Source organism: Nanorana parkeri, unplaced genomic scaffold, assembly GCF_000935625.1.
Source record: "Nanorana parkeri isolate BGI_ZX_2015 unplaced genomic scaffold, ASM93562v1 scaffold1041, whole genome shotgun sequence".
Classification (NCBI taxonomy): Eukaryota; Metazoa; Chordata; class Amphibia; order Anura; family Dicroglossidae; genus Nanorana; species Nanorana parkeri.
In genome coordinates this window covers 136584-160009 of record NW_017307309.1, presented here as the reverse complement: position 1 = coordinate 160009, position 23426 = coordinate 136584, and the positions used below count along the sequence as shown (strand labels likewise).

At 40.1% G+C, this 23426-nt stretch overlaps 1 protein-coding gene across 1 annotated transcript in view; it reads left to right on the top strand.

Annotated features, from left to right (window-relative positions):
* The window catches only part of LOC108796020 (calcium-activated potassium channel subunit alpha-1-like), a gene marked incomplete at its 3' end in the record, with an annotated part of 400113 nt that overhangs the window by 241352 nt on the left and 135335 nt on the right, over positions 1-23426 (top strand). Inside the window, exon 4 of the mRNA XM_018567387.1 lies at positions 18714-18807. Coding sequence (XP_018422889.1) covers positions 18714-18807 — 94 coding nt within the window. The remainder of the gene's footprint in view (positions 1-18713; positions 18808-23426) is intronic.

The following is a 23426-nucleotide window of genomic DNA, read 5'->3' as shown; positions in this document are numbered from 1 at the left end:
GAGCTCCCTTTGATCTATGGTCACAGAGCTGCTGTGCTGGCCCTAAGTTAATACCAGGCACAGTGGAGCTCGTGATCACCAGCGGGGGCTGCGACAAAGGGGGGGCGCTCACCTGCATGCATATTACAAGCGATTGGGCATGCAATGAGGGGCGGGCTTGCAAGTTGTCGAACAAGCAGGCCACTCACTCGCCGAGAATTGTACGATTCCCGGCGGGTTTTCCAGCCTGCTTGTTCGATGGAAGACGTGCGACCGTACAGTAGAAACGGTCGCACGCCTTCCATACACTGTACGATTCTCGTACGATCGCGGGATTTCCCGCGATTCTCGTACGAGAATCGTACAGTGTATGGGCATCTTTACACCAAATGTCAGTGAAAAATTACACCCTTACATTGATGGCTTATTGGCTGCAGTCACTGTTCAGCTAACAATTTTACACCTGGCTCCTTCAATTTATTTCAACATTTATTGAGCAGGGTGGTGCCTGCAGCGTCCATTTCCTCTTATGGAGCCAAAATTCTAGCAGTGCATTGCTTGCTTTAGTGCAGCTTGTTTGGGAAAGGGCTGCCATATTTACTTTGTTGCCATATTTAAAACTAGATGGTTGTCAATGGCAGAAGTTTTGTTAACAAGAAGTGTGTCTTAACAGTGGTAATCACTTTAAGAGCTGATACTTTGGTTCTATGTTCCCTGGTAGAGGTAAATCAGTTCAGGGCTTAAAATCATTGTATATTGACAGCCATTAGAAAAAAAGAGTTGTCTTGAAGAACCTATTCATATGTACCTTTCTGCCTTCCCCTAGTAAATCTCCTATAACATATTGGTAGAAGGGAGAAAATGGGTTAATGTAAAACCTAAATATATTTACAATTTGCCACCTAAACAGGTTGTTTATAATAGAGCACATCCATACTTAAAGTCACTTGAGTTTTTCTGCCTGCTGTACAACAAAAAAGAGTACAATTGTGTAAAAGGACTTCTGTATTATCTGTTTACTTAGGGTCTCATCATTCGAATGCTCTAGTGGCCCTAGTTCACTCAGCGGTAGCTTGAATGCAATAAGATGTGGAGAAAACCAACATAGTTCTTGTATTGGATACACAATGTTTCTCCCTTGGCTGGCTCATGGGGCATTTGGCCATTTATAGATGGCCATGTCATTGAGCTCAATTGCAAAAAAAGAAATGCATAAGGACATTTGGGATTCCTCTGTGGCTTATATACACTTTGAATCTACATAACCTTTAAATGTCTAGTAACCTGTGGGTGTCTAGGATAGTTATGTCTAGGCACCCACAGGTTAATTCATGTGGCTGCTTTTAATGTCTCTTGGGGACTTTTTCCTGGCTTTGCCTCATTATTGTGGCTACTACAATGCCGAGGAAGGTGTCTCACTTTTTCCTGGATCTTTGATGATGTATAGGTGATTATTGATATTGAGAGGTTGAGGGTGTTTTTACAAACATAAATTTTGCACAGACCTAGCCAATGATTACTACTTTCACCTGTATACAAACATTACATAAAAACATAGTTATATTTATCACTGTTTAAATTATTTCCGTGTTCACACAGTCAGACTGAAGCAGTTAAATGTTCTGGAGAGGGAGAGAGAGAGAATATTTTTTATGTGAATTTATCCACTGTGTGCTTGTTATTTAAACAAATGTGGACAGCTCTAATTTTCCAGGACATACATGGAAGCAGACAGTTGCTGTAATTCATAATGAGTATGTCTGGGTGTCCCTTAAAGAACCATTCAGGAAGCATTTGCCAGGGAAAGCAACAACATCATGTTAAACACCATCAATGGGGAGATTAGAAAAAGTATTAATTGTCTTTACAATGTCCAAAAAAAAGTATAATGGCACTGCTAAATTCTTAAAATGTTTGGTAAGCATTTGTATTGTATAGTGTGAAACCATGTGTGAAGCCTTGTGTATAGTGAGTTTTTTGCTGATATTACACTATTAAAATTGTGGCCATGGACTTATTCAAGACCTTAGAAGACTGGAAAAAAATCACAGATTTTAATAACGAGCTATAGATCCAAAACGTATGCTGATTACTATGTAATAATGATTTCCTAGTAATAAAAGCCTTGTTTTAATGGTATCTATCTTCTCACCAAAGGCAGTTTAGTAATTGTATCCCTTTGTACTTCAGTGAGGATTATAACTGACATTAGACAGGTGAACAGTAATTACTACTGACAGAGATTTTAAATTCGCACAGTCCACCCAAACCTCTATTTTTTTTAAAGTCTTTTTACCACACTTCTATGGTCGTAATGTCTAAGCATTAGATTTTTCACTTTTTGTTTTTGATGCATCTTGGAGAAATTTATGAATGAAGATATAGCCTAAAATAGTAAAGTCTAAAAATTTGTCTCAGTGGTCCTGTTTAGCATTGCATTATTGCGTGACAGAATTTATTTCTAATTTAACACTTTTATTCCCTCTTCTTGTATACATTTAGAACTGTTATCTGGCCAGACCAGGGAAAATCGGAGACTATATTTGAAACCCCTTCATGACCACAGGTCATTAATACTCAGTGCCCATACCAAATTTTGCATGTCAGTTAACTTGACAATAACACTGGGTTTTGAGATAGTCATTCCATGTTAAAGGTAGTTGGGAGATCTTGTTCAGTCTACAGGTTCCAGATTCTCAACATAATACTGTTTCAGCCAGTTGGGCTGCATAATAATACAACCCCAATTCCAAAAAAGTTGGGGCGCTGTGTAAAATCTAGATAAAAACAGCACACAATAATTTGCAACTCTCGTAAACCCATATTTTATACACAATAGAAAATATACAAAAAGTTTAAACTGGGAAAATTTACCATTTTAAGAAAAAAATAATGTAATTGTGATATTGATGGCAGTAACACGTCTCCAAAAAGCTGGGACGACAATAAAAAGTACTAACAAGAAGAATTGGAAGAACATTTTGCAACTAATTATGTTAATTATAGAGGTGCACCAAAATGAAAATTATAAAAACGAAACCGAAATTTAAAAAAATATTGGGCCAAAGCTGAAACTGAAAATTGTTTTTTTTTCTAACTTTTTCAAATTCTTTTCATATTTTAATATTTTATTTGTATTCATTTTTATAAACTTCAAAACATTTTTACATTTTATTTTTATTAAATATTTTTTACTTTACTTTTAGGGGCTTGGGGGAAATATTAGGGGTCCCTTTTAAAATGGAAAAAGAGATTGAGAACACAGAGTCCTCAATCTCTTTTTCTGCAGCCCCTGTTATAAATGAACAGGAATCCTCTATACCAGTTTTTATCAACTTATGTAACCTCAGGACGTGCTATGCAATTAACGCACTGTACCAGTGTGCCCAGGCCCTCAAAAACCATGACATACATACACAACCACAGACACAATGGGGGTGATTTACTAACCTAAACACACGCACGCACCAGGTGCGTGTGATTTTCACACAGCAAAACGTATTTATCAACCAAAAAGTCTCTAAAAGCATATTTCCACTAATGCCATATATGGAAAAATCATGCACATGATGCATATATAATGCTGCTTCACAGTTTAGACAAAAATGGTTAGCTCATGCATTTACATTCCTGCATTCATCAACGCAAGCAACACAATGTAGAGCTAATTTACACAACATCACCTTGCAATTCATGCTTGGCTTTGCACAACACACCTGCTGGGTGTGTACATACTACAAAGGTGTTTAGATTCCACCCATAGATCATGCTGGGAGGGAACACACTACAGGGGTGTATACATGTTTGTGGTGTGTTTATAAGGTTAGTAAATCAACTCCAATCTCTCACACACACTCCAAAAAAATGTTTTCCCTTTTTTTTAACCACTTGCTGACCTGGGTGTTTACACCCCCTTCCTGTCCAGGCCATTTTTCAGTATTCAGCGCTGCAGTACTTTGACATTTATTACGTCATGCAACGCTGTACTGAAATGAATTTTATACCATTTTTTGGGGACAGATAGAGCTTTCTTTTGGTGGTATTTAATCCCCACTGCGGTTTTTATTTTTTACTATGTAATTAAAAAAGTACCGAACATTTTGGAAAAAAGTTTTCCCTACATTATGTTATAAAACAATTAACATTACTCAAGTTTTTGCCAAAATATAAAAGACGGGGTCACGTCGGGTAAATAGACACCAAACACGTCAAGCTTTAAAATTGTGTGCGCCCGCAAACTCGCAAAAACTACCATACCCAAAATTGCCCATAGGCGACACTTTAAAAGCTTTTACCGCTCATCAGTTTAGTGTTGTCAGTAATTGATGGGCCTAGAATTATTGCTCTCATAGTGACATTCGCGGCGATATGTAACATGTGTGGCGTAATGGATGCAATCGTCGTTTCTGCACGTAGGCGTACTCGACGCATGTTTGCATGTGTATGTGGGGGGCGGGGGACTTAAAACTTTTTATTTTTTTTATTACCTTTTATATGTGACTTTTAATTTGTTAATATTTTTTTAACTAATTCTTTTAAACCTTTTTTTTCCACTTAACTTTATTGCTATTACATAGGGGACTAACAATCCCAGGTCCTCTTTATGGAGACATCAGGGGTCTTTAAGACCCCTAATGTCACCTAGGGACCCCCAGAGAAGCTGATGAAGCAAACACCAGCATTCCGAAGAGGAGGAGGAGATCAAACGGAGATTGTGCACTAATCTCCGGCCGCAGAGCTACTGTGCTGGTCCCGGGCTCAAACTGGGCACAGCGGAGCTCCGGATCGCCAGCAGCGGCTGCAACGGGGGGGGGGCAGACACCAGCACGCATATTACAAGCGATCGGGCGTCTCTACAGACGCCCGAACGCTTGTATGTAAACAGCCATTGCTGGCTATTTACATTCAAGGCTGATTTCCGGCTCATGTGCGCCAGTCAGCAGGTGGTTAAAATCCACCCAGTCTTCCTACCTTACGAGAACTGGAGTGGATCCTCAGCCTGGGGACCAGTGTGGGCTGCTGTGCTATGACGCAGCTACATCCATATGTGTATTGCTTGTGCAGCTCCCTTGCATGCCCTATAGAGATGACAGGAGCCAGAATGTGATGTCACTCCAGTCCAGGCACATCTACAGGACACGTGAGGAAGCTGTAAGCAATGTATGTATGTATAGAGCTCCCTCGCGGCCATACCCCCAGCCCACCTCACCTCAACAGGTTGTACCCCTGTACACTGGTTGCCCAGTCATGTGTGCTGTCTAGCCTAGTTTCTGTTATTGCCACTATATCGAAGTCCTCTTCAAGTATTATAAGTTCAAGCTCCTCTAATTTGTTTGCTAGACTTCTAGTATTCCTGTACATGCATTTTAGTTTAGTGCTAGTGGTTAGGGTTATATTATTGCATGTTCCTGGAACCCAGCTTATTATTTTATTTGACCAAGGTGTGGGGTCAAATACACACATGTTCTCTCCTTCGATATAAAGTGGCTCCAAAGCCAGGGAAAACCATCAAACATGATGCTCCACGGTGGGACAATATTGGAGTCATTTGCTACCGGTTCCAATGGGTGGCACTGTGGTGTCCGTTATCAGATGCCTGGGGATATTCATTGTCCCCAGGATCCTGTTTGAGGATAATGCATTTCTGTAGCGGCTCATTTCTGCTGGGATCCCCGTCTCTGGAGCATGTAGCCAGAGCACGTATTGTGCAAATTTATGCATGCGCACTGGTGGCCGGAAGGGTGAGCGTCATCTGACCAGTGCACGTGATTGCTACAAACACCATCAGCCATATTTAAGAAAATACATGGTGTTTGGAAATAATGCTGCCGGCTGGCTCCAGTGGAGACTTTAGCAGTATTCAAAAGCAAGGCAAAGGAAGACTACCATAATCTTGTGCATACTAGCACATTATGCCTAAAAACTCTTGGTCCCCCAACCCTTTTTTTTTCTTCAAGAGAAGTTACTTCAGCTTAAAGTCTACTTGGTTCTTGGCTACAAGATCGCCCAAACCTCAGAGTTCAACTGTAGCGCTAATGCTTTTGTGAGTGAGCATACATACATACACACACGTACATGCTATTTATACTTTTGTAGCAAATGAACATTAGCAATTCCTGTATGCAACAGGAATTCTGTAAAACTCACTTAGCTTGTCTTAGCTGGTCTACAGTTCCCTTTGTGAGCAGAACTCCAGCCATCAAGCACTCACACACGAATCGGTTCTTGATGTTGGCTGTATCTCTCTCTCTCTCTCTCTCTCTCTCTCTCTCTCTCTCTCTCTCGCAGTGTAGCTGTAGTTTTGTCCATGATAGTGGCCTACTTTCAGCTTTTTCAAGCAAGCCTTTTATTTTTGAAGTTTTTAACCCTTCCCACTCTGTAGTACAGCAATATCTATGAGGAAAGCTTTACTGCCTGCAAACTCTAGATAGCAGCACAGTATTATAAATGCCAATGGTCAGCTATGTCAAAAGGTCGGACTGTTGTTGATTCTTATTCTTAACAACAGCTATAAATCTTGGGTCTATTGTTTGACCAGATATCCTCTAAATGATGGGAACAGCTGAAGATGAGTACCTACTCATCAAATGGTTTACACAACCACCAATGGCATCTTACTTTCCTATTGTTTTAAAGGACAACACAACTGGCATTGTACATATACTGGCTTAATTAAACAATTGCCTGTTAAAGAGATGTTCCTATAAGAAAACTAAACTTCGTTGTATCTACACAAATCTGGCTATGCACCACATTCTGCCCTGGTTTTCAGATACTGCATAATTGATCAAAGGTCTTGCTTCTCACAGCTCTTGTGGTTTTCCATCATTCTCTTCATCATAAATCCACTTTCTCCTTTTTTCTGTGGGTCAAGTCAGAAAGAGCATGTGTAGCAGAAAACAAAGCTGGCTAACTGTCCCCTTCAATAACGTAAAATCAGTAGACCCTTGCTCTCAGCTACAATCTTTCTTTTCCTGGCTTCTTGTCTGGAACTCTAACCAATACTAGTATCTATTTCAGAACCTCCCATAGATGGATTCATAATGGAAAGAAACATCTTGTCTAATTGGTTATATTTTAGTAAAGTATTCTAAGAAAGGACATGCACAGTAATGTCGTAAGATCATATGCATGAAAGAAAAACAACATATGTATTGTAAATTATTCTTTTAGTGAATGATGTAGAATAGATAAGGTATACATACACAGGAAATAAATATTTTTCGAATTATTTGGATTGTATTCTGACTATTTGGGCCTAAATCCGAAACATAATTGAATGAACAGTCAAACTGACTAGATGGAAATTTTTGCTTGGTTATAATGCAGTGAATAGAAGTATGCTTTTGCTGGTTCTTTGAGAGAAGTTTTAAGCACTGTGAGAAAATTAAACCTGATTCTGACCACTTCTCACTTATGAAACTGTTTAGCGTGAAACTCTGTCACAACTTCAGTAATACATTTGTCCGAGAACTTTGCTAGCTGTCGCACCTAACTGCCCAGGAATACAAAAGCAACATGTCTGTAATCCTGTTGCAGAGGCTTTTTTGAAGGAGACTCAGCCTGATTTGTAACTAATTATGATGCTTATTTGCTTGATAATGTTCTCCATACTGTACTGTGCAAAGGGGTATTTACATAGTGCTGACAATGTACGCGCTATCTTAGGCTCTTATTGAAAAAAAAAAACAGTTAAACAGGAATGCTTTAAAAGTAATGCCATGAATATGAGTAGTTAAACCTTGCAGTTTGGTGGTAGCCCCACTGCATGGGTTCATTAAAAAAAAACCATGGAGTTCTCTTTTTAAAAACATCAGCAATTTTCATTTCCAAGCGTTTTTTTAACGTATGGTTCCAAGCATTCTGAGCAACCTGCCACAGTTCAACTGCAGACTGTGGCTGTTTTCTTTTTTTTGTCTTTATAAGTAAGGCCACATTGGCTCACTGATGTTCAGATGAGGGCCCTGTGGGGTTTGCTCTGTTGCAGGATTCTCTGTTCCTCTTTTTTCTGAAGATCTTTCATTTGTGATTTTGACCATGTGCTTGGGGGTCTTTGTCATGCTGCAGAGAGAACATGGGACTGATGCCTCCCTTATGGTTTTGTATGATGGATGACAATCTGTCTGTAATTCATAGAAGTGAAAGAGCCATACATTGTGACCAAATCACCAACTCCATATGCAGAAATGTAGCCCCAAATGATCCTCCAATGTACTTCACTATTGCTTGCTGACACTAATCCAAGTACTGTTGTAAGGCCATAGCCGGAAGCTCGCGCGCCACTACGCACGCGCGGGTCCCAGACATCCGGGTTGCCGGAAAACATGCGTTAGCACGCATGTGCACACGACGGAATGTGGTGCACAGGAAGTGACTCATGGCCCTCTAATAGATGTACCTATTTAAACCAGCTGGCCCAATGGGTCAGTGCTCAACTGTCTTTCAGCTTGTGCTTGTGCTCCTGTGTTCCTGCTGATCTGTTGCTTGTTACCTTGACCCGGATTGCTGCTGATTTCGACTGATTGCTGCCTGCCCCTGACCTCTGCTTGTTATCTGGACTCTGCCTCTGCCTGCTCCTTCTGTACCATGCTGACTGTCTGGCGTGACCTCTGGCTTGTTTGACCTCGCTCCAGTTTCTGCGGCTGACATCACAGCTGTGCACTAGCCCTTCTCATCCTTCCAGGGATCCTGTTGCCGGACTTCTACCAGGCACTGTGTCTGAACACTTTGGCACCTGTACTTCTCTCTGTCTACTTGCTCCCTGTTTCCACATCCAGAGGTGTGAGACAAGAGCCTCAACGGAGGCCTCCTCAGCTAATCGGTCCTCCACCAGGTACGTGATAACTGTTCTCCAGCAGACAAACTGCCTCATCAGTCCAGAGCACCTGCTACCATTTTCTGCATCCCAGTCCTTGTGTTTTCATGTGTATTTGAGTAATTTGGCTTTATATTTTCACTTCAGAGGAATGGCTAGTTGGTCCTAACAGTACAATTAAGACAACTACTAAAAAGGCTTCTATAGCACATAGAACTATAGCTGAAGGTTCTGCTTGGGAGAGACATTGATTTTGCAGGATGAGCCTTCTTGTGTCTTATCACTATGCTCACTTTTGTTCTGGTGCCAGATTCCTTTGTAAAGATACCTCTACACAGCTTTTCTGTTCCACTTAGTCATTGTGCTTCGACTTACATATCATATTATTGAGCATTAGCACCTCCATGCTGTATTTACTTAATCACTGGGCTATATGCCTACAAAGATCTAACTTTTTTTTAACTAGAAAGTAATCTATTACTATGGTAGTTTATTAAAAGGCATTGTTATCTTTTTCAAAAGGAATGTTTGGAACTCTAAAATATACTATTTTCTATTGATGCGCTAATTCAAAGAAAAAAATAAGATGTAAGATAAATATTTTTTTATATTGTCTAAAGTGCCTTAACCTTTTTAATATATTTTATTGAGTAATTTAAATCTATACGGTTTTCAGTTTGTCATTAACCAGGAGTGACCTGTCTTTAATGCACCTGACCTGAAATACATTTTTTACACGTTCTCTTAATACATTTATAAAATCGATTATGGTTTGTTGTAAAGAGGCAGTGCCTCTTGGGATGTCAAATCCTGGGCTGTGAGACGTGGTATCTTGATAGAGTTATGCTGAAGTCAAAGTACATTTAATTACACTGCAGCTATTCATGAAGGGACAGACCCATCCATTATATTGATGGCTTCTAGGAGGCTTGCTTGGCTGTAGCCAAGCCTCATTGATGAGGCTTTTAAGGAGACAAGGCAAAAAACCCCGGAGCCAACACATTGTCAGTTTAACCCTATATTTAGTGAGTACATTTCAGTTTCCATAACCATAATGAATTTGACTTATCTGAATAGTTAACAAAACAGTATCTTGAATGTATCTATTAAAAGTACCCAGTGAGGCCTGATTAGATTTTGTTGATAGCATTATATATTTTTGCCACATTTATATTGTCTGAATACACGGACCATGTGTATGTTTTAAAATCTTGGTGTCTTTTGTGCCGAAAGATCAGCATTTTGGCCTGTGGCATCATGTATCTTAAGATTTGCAGTCTTTTGCCCTTTGCCAACCCTTTTCTTGGGAATTTTCCCAGTTAATTCCCTCTTTTTTTACTTTTCAAAGTATTTTATTGATTTTAACAATTTAAAAAAAAAAAGAACGTAACATTGTTACATAAATGGTTACAGAACATGTATGGTAGTTGCATAATGTAACATTTGACTTCACGTCAAGGCAAACAAGCAGGTATTGGCTATTGAGTGAACTTCCCTCTTTAAGTAAAACGATTACAGCACTGCATAGGTGCTGGCTTTTCGGTTTCCAATAGGTGTGATGAATCACATGGAGACAATACATCATAGATGTTGTGGGTTATATACAGCTGCCTCCAGGAGGTGTACTCTGACCGACAGAAAAAAAATCGAAGGCCTTTCCACTATAATCTTGCCCCCTTGCAGTTCAGCTCAATTTTTTGCTAGTGTTCTTTGCTAGAGGTTGGACACTCTCGCCTTAGGTCTGCTGAGGTAAACCTTTTTTATCTTAAGTGATTTTTCTCTTCTATCAACACGCTCAAATTTTTGTGGACATCTTTTATTTCAATCAGAATACATGTACACTACTTGAACTTGTCAACAGCAGCTCTCTGGACTGGCTTATCCTTGGCGATGCCTTGAAGGCCATATCCAAATCCCACCTAGAGGGAATATTGTGGGACCTGCCTGCAATGTGACTGGCTCTACTTTTGGCACTTTCCAGACTTCATCCCAGGTCATTAAGCCACAGAGCGCTGTCCAATTTCAGAGGAGGAGTACTTTTTAGAGTATCTCAGTATCTGATATCTGCAAGTATAGCTTGGTAAGTATGCCTCTGTAGGGGCCAGCAACATCATGGTATGTAATGATGAGCATTAATCTCTCCTTACTCCTTTCCTTTGTGTACTGTGTCAGCTCCAGAGTGCTCTCCATTTTCTGAGCATGAGTACATGCTTGGTGTACCTAAAGTCTGATATTTTCCTGTAAAAAATGTTACCCATTTACATAATGAAGGCATTCTAATATGTAATCCCTGAACCCTGCACTCCACAATGTGCCCAGTCAACAAGAGTGCTCTCCTTATTAACAGCAGAGGTATTACCGTGGTATGCCTGGTCTTCTCTAATGACTTGCATGGCCTGATGCAAATTTAATATGTCTTCTTTGGGCATTCAGTTCTGCCTTTGCTTGAGCCTAGCAGGCCATTGTTTCCAAACTCAGAGCTGTGTCTGAAGTCTTCATACTGACTCTCTTCCTAGATGGCTGTTTCTAGGAACACATAACACATTTTTATATGTGACCTTATTCACTAGTTGCTGCTTAACTAATACAATAGTACACTACACCCCCGTATGTAGGCCTAGAACAGTGACCTTATTCCTTCACTCACTTATTGAGCATGGTTGTGATGTAGCAAGAATTACCTCATGGCTCTTAGCTGTTAGGCTTCATTCTTCCTGCCTTTTTCTGAGGTAACGCCAGTCTCCCACAGGATCCATTGCCTACCTTAAATTATGTTGTTACCTTTGGCCTCCCATACCTCACTGTACCAGAGTTGGAATGGGTGTGCGAGTACGTGAGGCTTACCCTATTTGGGCCTAGTTGTTTAGCACAACATTATACCTGTGCATTATGTATTTTAAAGATGTTTGGAGGACAGTCCTGTTACATCAGGTGACCATGTTCCATGCTTCCCTTCTATTTCAAGGAAGAATTTGCCAGTTTCCCCTCCTACATGAATCTACTACCTCTGCCAGAGATAGCAGGCCCCTAACCTCCACTTCTGACTTCCTGTCAGTGTGTGAGCAATTAATGATGCAATCTGCTTGCAGATGTTTAGAACTGTCCACTGCTACCTCTTCTGAGGCACATATGATCCTTCAACTGGATTGCTTCATGGGTTCTCAATGACATATTTCAGTGTCCCGCTTTATGAAAGTTTCCTGTTATACCGATTAATCTCTTGAGTATAACAAACACAATCTAATTTATCCTCTATGCAATTGTGGGATTGGGGGGAACTCTGTTAACATACTTCCTGTTACTCATTGCTTTTAACAATGAGTAACAGGAAAAGCACCTGGTCACCGTGCCGATGGGGACAAGGGCCTCTTCCCCCCTGGGGCGTTGGTTGTGAGTGTGCGAGCAGGAGGGCTTATTCACATCAGGGTACCTCTCTAATAATGGGGTACCCAGATGCAGCCCTCCATTGTGAATAAGTAAGGGGTACTTGTACCCCTACCCATTCACTAAAGGGTTAAAATAAATTGTAAATATTTAAAAAAAAAAAAAAATGGATCAACCAACGTAATCCTAGGGTAAACTACGACATCTAGCTTTGTCCACGACAACGAGGACTCGAGATAAAAAAAATAGAAATATATTTTTTTTTTAATGAAACCTGCCCACCTGTCCGCTCAAAAAGAACTCCCACCACAGAATGGTATTTTGACAGATGGCGGCAAAATATAAACAATTGGGCGAAGCTAGTGGTGACAGGTAGCTAGCTCCACCCAACTGTTTACATTTGTCTGGCAACTGACAGGACTTAGCTGTGTGAGCCATGATTGGGCAAAGTCATCATTACCTTGCCCAATCATGGCTCTCACACAGTGCACTGTGCTGTGATTGGGCAAAGCCTTGCACCTGACCTGTGGTCAGGTGCATTGCTTTACCCGAACAGGGCTTCACATGGCACTGTGCGGTGCACACAACAACCCGCCGAACGCCATGATGGTTTGTGTGTTCACCAAACACACGAACTGCTGATGTTCAAAGTCAAACGTTTGGTCGACTCTAACATCGGGACCATACCTAATCCTTAGGTGGTTACTTGCTTATTCTTTATTTTTGAGGTTCATATCCTTTTAGATGGCAGTCTTACCCCAGTGCTGTTATCACCCTGCTTTGGAACACCAGACTCCCCAGGCCATAAGTAAATGATTTATTTGGATATTTTTCTAGTTAGATTTCCACATACGTTGGATTGCTTGTGTTCTTAAATGGACACTAAAGAAAATAAGATTTTCGTACTTGCCATAACATTTTTTTTGGAGTTCACTGAGGGACACAGGTGCCTATCCCTCTGTGTCTTGACCCTATATATTTCTTGCTCACAAATCTGAGGTATGACAGTTATGGGGTTATAGAGGGTGCACCTTCAAAAATGTTTTCTGTTTGCCAGTCTCCACTTCTTGAAGGCAGCTGCATATAACCCACACAGCTGTGATTTTCTGTGTCCCTACTGGACTCCTAGAAAAGGATTTACAGTAAATCCTATTTTTTGTTTATTGGCATCTTTTCGGTTACTCTCATTTACATTGGTTTTCCACTTTGCCACCATATTTATTCAATCATCATGTAATATACATCTTTCTTAGGTGAAAGTTTTCAACTGAAAATAATTCCAAAGCAGGTATAGGTTTCCTTTTAGATGTTGCATGCTGTGCTCGAAGAGGGGATGGTATTGTTTATTATTCAGGTCTGATTTTGGCACAGCAGCTGCAGAAAGGTCCTGCAAAAAGCTCTGCTTTTTGCATAGAGCTCCACCTGCTGTCTGTAAGTGGTAAATATAAAATATCTATGTGCAACTTTTCATTTTCACCAGTATAGAAGTGGGAGAAAAATGTACAACACTAAACATAAATGGAGATAACATACCCTGGCTTCTCTAGCACTGTTTGTCACTATAGCTACATTCTATAGAATCTTCAATTTAGGTCAAAGTTAGAAATTACATACATTCCCAGAAATACATACCACCCAGCCTAGACGCTTGATATAGTGAAAGGATTTCACTAAGCTGACCATGGGCAAAAGAAGAAAAAGCGTTCAATAAAGAAAATACTATCTAACATTTTTGTCTTATACTGTATGTGTTAACGTAGTTTTGGTTTATAAGTTCCTAATGTATTTATACCTACAGCAGATAGTTTGCGATTATAAATTAGCCTGTTTTTATTATTGCATACCAAGTGTAGCTTCATCTGTAAGCATCAGTCAGAAAACTGACTAGGAAGACATTAATCCCATATATTTTTAATGTTTTCAAATAAAATTACAAGTGAGTTATATTTCTTGACAAACTGTGAGTAAGCCAGCACATTTTCCTTTCGGAAGAGTAATATAGCTTGTCATCCTGTGTAACAATGAACTTTGTATTCTTTGCACTTTTTAATTTCATGCGCGTTTAATTTTTTATAATGTGTATTGAGAGGCTTTGTTGTTGTAGTTTGTCCATTTCGCAGCTGCTCGCTGTGATGTCAGAATGATTAATTAACTAATATCAACTGACAGAGATAGTCAAGCGAGCTGCATGTTGCATTATAAATATCTAAAGGAAGATGTTAACCAGATAGTGTTAATGGCTGTGTGGGTAATTTAAGATAATATAGAAATAGTGAGTATTGTATATGAAAGGATGTACTCAAGTTTGCTGGATAAAATGTTTTCATGGCTGTAATAGTAAACTCTTGAAAAGTGATGTTTTAACAAACCAAAGGATCACAGAAAAATAGTTAGTTCTCTGCTACTGGTGGTAAAGGTGTTACATCTAGTTTCCTTTTGATGGGAAGATGATTATATTATCTTGCCTGGGAGAATACACGTGTATGTACAGTATATGTGTGTTTTCACTAGACCTCTTTAGGTATGCTGTGGCATCTGGCACCCAGCCGGTAGTAGCATATCCTTTAAGTCCTGTAAGTTGTGAGGTGGAGCCTCCATGGGTCAGACTTGGTTTTCAGAGCACATAGCACAGATAAAGAAGGGATGGTGTACTCAGAGTTCCACACCCTATAATGGTCAGAAATTGACCTGGTTTGAATAGTTTCTCTCACTGACTAGCAAACAACCCTCAGCTGCTCATATGGAGGTGTTCGTAACTGATTTATTTTAGCTTGATTGCAGAATTTCAAGCGGAATATAGCCAGGTATATATAGCCAAACTTAAACTCGAGTAACATATACTCACGGCTCCTTAGTACTTCAACTGGTCAGTCTGTATCGTTGCATTGTTACATACATACACGTCACATACCTGGCTATATTCCGCTTGAAATTCTGCAATCAAGCTAAAATAAATCAGTTACGAACACCTCCTTCACATAAAGATATGAACATCCAATAAATTGGACTAAAATCCCAAGTTATCGCTCTGAAGGAACGCCCGGCAGCCCACATAACCCACTGAATATATATATATTTTTTCTGTTTTAATACCAAAAGGCCCTTTTTGCTGTTCCCTTCCCCTAATCTGAGGACCACCAGATGACATTGATTGCGCTGATCAGCTAGCTCCCTGTGTGTTTGAGTAGTGGCATGTATGAATGGGTTGTTGCAATAATCTTTTTATTGACTGTATAGGTGGTGGGTTGAACTGTGCATTCGTTTTGTGCATGAGCATATATGTTTTTTATCAATAAAACTGATTTATACTACAATTGAACTCTCCGACCCTCGTGTATAGCTGCACTAGGTTCATAACCACTTTGGATAGAACCAATTGCTTTCTCTGTTGTCACATACCACAGATGCTTGATTGGATTGAGATCTGGAGGATTTGGAGGCCAAGTCAACATCACCAATTTGTTGGTGTGTTCCTCAAACCATTATCCTGCTGAAAGAGGCCACTGCCATCAGGGAATACGGTTCCCATGAAGGGGTGTACTTGGTTAGTAACAATGTGGTACATATCAAAGTTAAATTTCCATGAATGGTAGGACCCAAGGTTTCCCAGCAGAACATTGTCCAAAGCATCACACTGCCTCCGCCAGCTTGCCTTCTTCCCATAGGGCATCTTGGTGCCATCTCTTCCCCTGGTAAGCAACACATACACAACAAACTGCGATGCACTGTATGTTTAGTAAATACTATTGTAGCGCCCTCTGCTATACACTATATTTAGTGTATATCTGGATTGTAATCAGTCTAGATGCTGTTTTACTCTGAGTTCTGTGTTTTACAGGTTTCCCTGAATTTGCTGGATTGATTGCTTCCCCTGTTGCTGAGTTGAGGACTCACCAGACAGTGAGGGAGGATCCATCCTCAGACTATGACTATGCACCTGACTCTGACCAATCCCTGAGCAGGATGACTTAGAGGTATGGCTGGAGCAAGGTGATAAAAGGTTAGGGGACACTTTCCAGAACTCTCTCCCATGGGGCCCTCCCTTGGAGGAGGTCTGTGTGATAGAGATGCCAGATGCTGGAGGCCTAGAGGCCTAAAATACTACTGGAGGCCTGGTCTGAGTCTCAGCATGTGGCAGATGCTGGGTGCCTAGAGACCTTAGATGTTACTGACAGGAAACCTGATGGAAGCTGGGCTGGAGGTGGAATCTGCTTATCGAGAAGTGTCACAGAGTAGCTGGTGAGAGCTACCGTCTGGATCCCTCTAAGAGATCCCCCACCCTATTCTCAGGTACTTTACTGAAGAGAAGCCAGTTGGTGCCCTACAAGTCCAGTGACAGTTCTCTCTCAAGTTCCTGAACTATTCCTGGCTGTTCTCTGTGCTACTACTATTACTGGCCTCTCTTAGAGGACCATTGTGCTACTGATACAATCTGGTGCTAAGGGAGAAGTCCTCCAAATTGTTTCTCGGGTATCTTGCAATCCCAAACCCTCTCTCCTGGTTGATCGTGTGCAATAAATGCTAAAAAGACCCTACGACTCGGGGGTGAGCGCTACACTGTCTTTGTTGCACTCCTTACCGAAATGTCCCTTGTAGTGGGGGGTGATCGCAGTGACAGCGGATGGGGTCGCAAACATCAGCAGAATTGTAGAAACGTCACCAGCACACCAGTCCTTTTAGGATAGCAAAAGCTTCATTTATTGAAGTTCTTTGTCATATGAACTGTATGTTTAGACACCTTTCTAAACATACAGTATTGGCTTTTGCAGCAATTTAAGCTACAGTAGTACTTCTATTGGATCAGACCACATGGGCCAGCCTTTGCTCCCAACGTGCATAAATGAGCCCTGGCCCACCCATGACCCTGTTGCCAGTTCACTGGTTTTCCTTCCTTGGACCACTTTTGGTAGGTCCTGACCACTGCAGACCTGGAACATCCTACAAGAGCTTGAGGTTTGAAGTTGCTCTGACCCAGTTAGCTAGCCATTACAATTTGGCCCTTGTCAAAGTTGCTAAAATCCTTGTATGGTCAAATGGGGAATTATAATGATTGTGTTTCCCAGTTTTACATTGTGAAAGATATCAGTGAACAAATGGAGCAATATAATTTTTGTGCAGCAAAACTGACTTATTTGCTGATAAAATGATCATATTTCAGCAAGCAACAGCTGATGAGATACTGCACGTAACACATTGCTATTGTTTTTGCACAACTGTATTAACCAGTCCAGGTTTGTTACACCAAGGGTAATCCATTTCAACTTGTTGACTTATAAATGTATTGTACATAAGGAAACATTCAATAGGATGAGTTAGAAAACCACAAGCTGCATAGGACCACCTTAAACTCTGAGGTTGCAAAAAGACAGCCAGGATCTACAATGAGGTTGTTTTGCAACTGGGGTTGTTGTATTATTTCTATAGTTAGGAGATGACACAGCTCACCAGTCTCTATGTATAGGTTAAATATTTCTTTAGGGGTGGCTGTACGCAGTAATTATGAGCATTTGCACCTTGGAAAATGTAGATTTGTAAGTATATTTGGATGAATCTTGGTAGTCAGTATATCAGTTAAAAATAACAAAAATGATGACATGCCCTATGTGTAAATTTATTTTTATTACTATTATTTTAGAGATTAAAGTATAGGATATTGCTTTCTCATGGATGCAATGTTTTGTGCTTCCCAAAATCAGCCAAGCATGTTATGTTTCTTAGAACTGTTGGAATAGCACCTTTTTATAGTAGTCACTTGGTAGCATGTTAAGTAGCTGTCATCTAAGTAGGATCTTATTGACTATCGGAGCCAGCATACTTAAGAGTCCAAAGGCAAAAGTAAACATTTTTTTTTTTGTGCTAGAAATGTTCAGGAATATTTGCTTTTTCTCTTCTGCTTTTATGACAGTCAAACATTTAATTTACTGCAGCTCCATACAATTATTTTTAAGTAGATAGAAATGTAGCATTTATGTGTATGTTAGCTACATTTTTCGGTCTGTCTCTTGTTCATGTCACAAATATGAATAAGATAACTGTTCGCACAGCTGTATGAATAATGTAATGTGCACATTTTTAGTAACAATATTTTTGTAGAAATTATTCTTCTAAATCTTAATATTTACAATTAATTTCATTATGATGTTTTAGGGGCCCATTCACACCAGCTGCATTGGGCAAGGCTGCTCAGCGCAGTCACAGCACAAAGACAAGACAATTTACCTTCTTTACAACTGGCTAAGTTCACACCACTGCATTGTGGTGGTGTGCGTTAAAAAAAGTAGTACTGAATACAGTACTACAATACTACACAGTTCACCACATTGCAGTGCGCGCCCTGAGGCTGATAGAACCTAATACAATTTCAATAAGGTTTTGCCAAAAAGTTAGTGTTATATGCTTTTTCCAGCACATTGGCACCATAGCCTAAAGAGAGCATACCAGTGGCTGCTTTCTAATGCAGCTGCTGATGTGAACGGGCCCTTAATGAATGTTTAGCTCTACAGCAATTAATGTCATTCTTTTTTTTTTTTTTTAGCCCTATTGAAACATGCCAAAACTTCTACAAAGACTTTACACTTCAGATAGACATGGCCTTCAACATTTTCTTCCTCCTTTACTTCGGTCTACGGGTAATTATACACCTATACATACTTTAAATATGGATGTATTTGCTAATGGTATTAAGATTGTCAAGTTGCTTCACTCAGGATATTGGGTTTCCATTTGATCGTTTTTCCTGCTATCTCTTATAATTAGAAAATGTGTTCAACAATTTAGTGCAGATTGCAGCATTTTACCTCTAGTACTTGATAGTTGATATGTATATGTGTAATTTTTTTGCCAGAACATTAGATTAACACAAACAAATTAAGAATCACTGAAGTTTACAATCAACACTTGCACAGTGCACAGAGGTTTCTAGGAAGACATGAGTACCAAAAATGTAAAACAGAAAACTACATTCTATTTTTGAACACTGTTGGTACTTGTACTGCCATCTCTTGAACACTTCAGTGATCCCTAACTTGCTAGCATATTTCTCTCCACATGCAGGAGAAAGACATTTAAATCCCACTCCAGCATTTGGACAGAGCAGGAGAACTTTAGAGCTGTTGTCAGGTTTTTTTTTTGTCTTCTATGTTCCCCTTTTGGGAGGATTTCCCATCAAAAAGGCAGGAAGGACCTGATGGAAAATCTCTCCAATGGGGACACAAAAACCCCACATTTTTCCATAGAGTGAGTTTGATCTTCCGACAATGGTTTTATTGCAATGTGCCTTCCTGTCGTTTTCTGAACGGGAACATAATCACAAACTGAAAAAAAAACAACTGAGAAAATGTTGAATCTTCTCTACTGTATCAAGACTAAGGCCCCATTCACATTGAACGATTCACAAATCGCGCGTTTGTCACGCAAATGCTTGCATTGAGCAAGCTAGAATCGCGGCAAAATCCGCTCCAAAAAGGGTCCTGCTGTAGCGACGCGCGACATCGACGGACAGAGCCCCATTGGATTGCATTGGAGAGCGATATCGCGCGGTAAATAGCCGCGATATCGCGGGAATTACCGCACGATAAATCGCTCAGTGTGAACGGGGCCTAAAACATGCCTGGAGTTAGGCTTGGATATTAAAGATATGGGAACATATGAGGAAATCAAGTTATTTGGCCTAGGTATGACTTAATCTCACAGAGCTAGAACAGGTTACAAATTATGACCACATTTTAATATGCAAATTATATTAATAAAACCAAGTATATATATTTTCTTAGCTTTAAAATGGAGCTCCAGGCTAACTGCTAAATACAGAGCTACAATTCATACTTCCCGTATACTGTGTTTTAATTTTATTATTTCACACCTGCCTTACACTTTGCAACTCCCTGGTTTAGATTTGTCACGTTCTTGTTCAGTTTTCATTGTATCCTGCTAGGAAGTGCTGGAGGGGGTGAGAACGAATGTTTATGGCTTTTACATGATTTCCCTAAGCTCCTGCAGATAGTGCTATGTGTTGTAAACCTAAAGAACTGTGGGCAGGGCTGGGTGTGGCTATTCACTGATATCACTATTAAAGGTGCCAGCATCAAAGCAGCTGCCAGTAAGAACACTGTCGTGATTGCACTGCAGAATGAAGAGAACTGTCACCCTATCAAAGGAACTGCATATCCAATGGTTTACTGGCATGATCAACCGGTATCAAAATGTTCTGCAGCACTTAAAAAATAAATACAGAGCCTTATGTTAATAGAATGGACAACCTCTATCAAAGGTGTAGTTTTATATTTTGACTATAATTCCAATTTTATTAGAAAGCAATATGGAAGAATGTGAACAATATGCATCTTCCTTTCCCCCCCCCCCTCCCCCCCAACACAACTCTTCTGAGATTAGTGCAGCCCCAGATATTTACCCCAAAATATTACAGACAAACTCTTCTGAATAAAGGAATATAACATATGACAATGGTAAAGTGCAAAGTGAAAGGTTACCTTTTTTTTTTACAAACAAAAACACACACAAAGCGTTGTGAATTGAACCTATGTACAGTATGTAGTTGAAAGTATGACATTTGTTAGTCAACAACAATAGCACATTTATAAAAAAATACTTGCTCTGACAGTAGCTTTTTCAGAAACAAATTAATGGTTGGCATTCCACACTGCACACATGGTTGTTGAACCACACTTCGGACAAGCAGTCAAGAATCTTCTTGTACCATGTCTATAATTTCCAACTTTTCCCTAACTCTTACTCACAGTCACTAACAGACTGAAAGGGCTTATTCACTCCTTGTCCATGGAGGCATGGTTTTCTGTACACCAATACACATGTAAGGGTTGAAAAGGTCACATAGAAAAAAAAAAATTATATATGTCCTGTTAACATCTTATGTGCAGTGGTGTGCAGAAAAACAAAGCTTAACTGACCTTGTGTGAACAAACCCTCTAACTAGCCCAATATAATACCTGCTTCCTACAGTATGTGCTGAGGTGATGTCATTAATGCTAAGTCCCAGAGAAGGAGTAATGAGATGTGAGAAGAATTAGTAACAGCTTGTAGTGACAATTAGGGATGAGCTTCAGGTTTGGGTTGATCATGAGATCGACCTGAACTCTAACAGTTTGAGGTTCGGAAAAACGGTGAAGGCCGCCATAACTACCAATTACCAATTATGCAATTCCTGGCCTTTAAACTGTCAGGTAGCATAATAGAGAAAATAAGTGGGTTTTTCAATGAGCCACACCCTTCCTATAAAAGTCAGGGTTCCTCATTGGCTGTACAGCAGCTTGTGTTTGACTACAGTGGCAGGTACCCAGCAACCATTTTTACACCGAGGGCCATCTTTGCCCTCCACCAGCAATGTCTCTATGACAGGAGCAGGGTCCACATAACAACAGACACATGGTCTAGCAAGCATGGACAGGGGACATTGCATCCCTTTTACAGTGCACTAGGTACATTTGCTCACAGCTAGGAAGGATGCAGGACGGGGACACTTGGTGATGTTGACAACTCAGTCACCTCTACTACTTCCTCCTAAATGGCCTAATCCAGATACTGTCTCTGAAGGTTATCATTAATCCAGGTTATAGTATATCTGTAAAACATAAATCAAGGCAACCGGACTTGTATTTTTCTTAGACAGTTCACTGGTCATGCGACCAGCTTTCTCAATCCAGAAATAACTATAAATCAGATATAAAAAACATTATACTACCTTGCAGTATTGATCACTCCTGCCACTTGCTGCTGGCCTGCCATAATTACAAGCTCCTACCAACATTACCAGCTGCTTCTACAACTGCTGGCCTGTCAACCTAACCATCTCTTTTCAATGCTACTGGCCTGCCACCATTACCACACTATCCTGTCTCTACTGTCCTATTCTGGTGCTCTGGCCCTGCAGACACACATCATGTTTACATAGCTGAGACTTGGCTGCAAATTCTGTAATTTTTTTCTGTAAGGGCAAAGTTTCTGGTGTATTCTGGTGATCATGCACTAGTTAGATGCCATGCATAATTATTTTGCAGCTGCACGGTTTTGCACCTTTAAAGGTTTCTGATGTATTCCGGTGATCAGGTACTGTGCCACACATAATGTGTCTGCAGCTGGTGTTTGCTGCAGGGTAAATCACACTGTGTATCTCCTAGTTTTGGACTTGCTTTGGCAATCAAGGATATTTGGGGTTATTGTATTTCTGATATACTGTACTTTAGTTCTTAATTAAAACATGCACAGTCTTTTCCGCTAAACTGCAGCTTAATTAAAGTGCTTACATAATGTGCATGGAGTCCCTAAAATATTTTGCTGACATTTTTTGGGTGAAATAATACACTGTCTAATATTGATTTTTGATCACAGGGCAGCCTGATGTCTCCCCTGTTCAAAATGTGGGCTAGTAAAAATGTTTTAAATACAGTTGTAATTTTTTCTGTGAAATAATTACACTCTAAATTTGATTTTTTTAATTCAAAGCGGACTGTTGCTCATCCTGTTTAAAATACAGGCTGCCCAAAGTGCTTAAAGCAAACTCCAAGAAGAAAGCTTTTTGCAAACTCACTCACTGCACTACATACAGTGATAATTGTGATCTTCAGTTGCGACTCAAGCAACTTCCTCTCTGCACTCTGAGCACAGGGAGTTGCTTTCTCTGTACTGCCACCATTCAGTGAATACAAGATGTTTTCCAAATAAACGAGGTTAAGATTGTGATGGCATCCACACCTCATCCAATCATAGAATTACCTGTATTCATTAAAAAATGGCAGTAAGTGACCCACTGTGTTCATTGTGCAGAGGGGAAGCCGCTGGAGGCGCAGCCAGAAAAAGACTAAAACTATGACTGTATGCAGTGCAGACTACTATAGTGATTTTCAGGATCATTGGTTGCCCTCTGGATATCAGATAAACATGATTACATTTAGCCAAGCTGAACCAACGTAAGTTTGCAAACACTTTAAATACTGTCTTTGGAGTCACTAAAATATTATTTAATAAAAAAATATTTGCACTGAAATGTGGATTTTTACATGGTTACATAGTATTGGAGGTTGAATAAAGACAAAGGTCCATCAAGTTCAACCTTTGTGAGCATGTGTATATGTGTGTGAGTGTGTATCCGGCATCGGCCGGAGAACACAGCGTGGCTCGAGGGACAAGGTATGTAAATGCTATGCGGCATTCCCGAGTGTAGCTCGGGGTTACCGCTTATGGTATGGAAAAGTAACCCCAAGCTACACTCGGG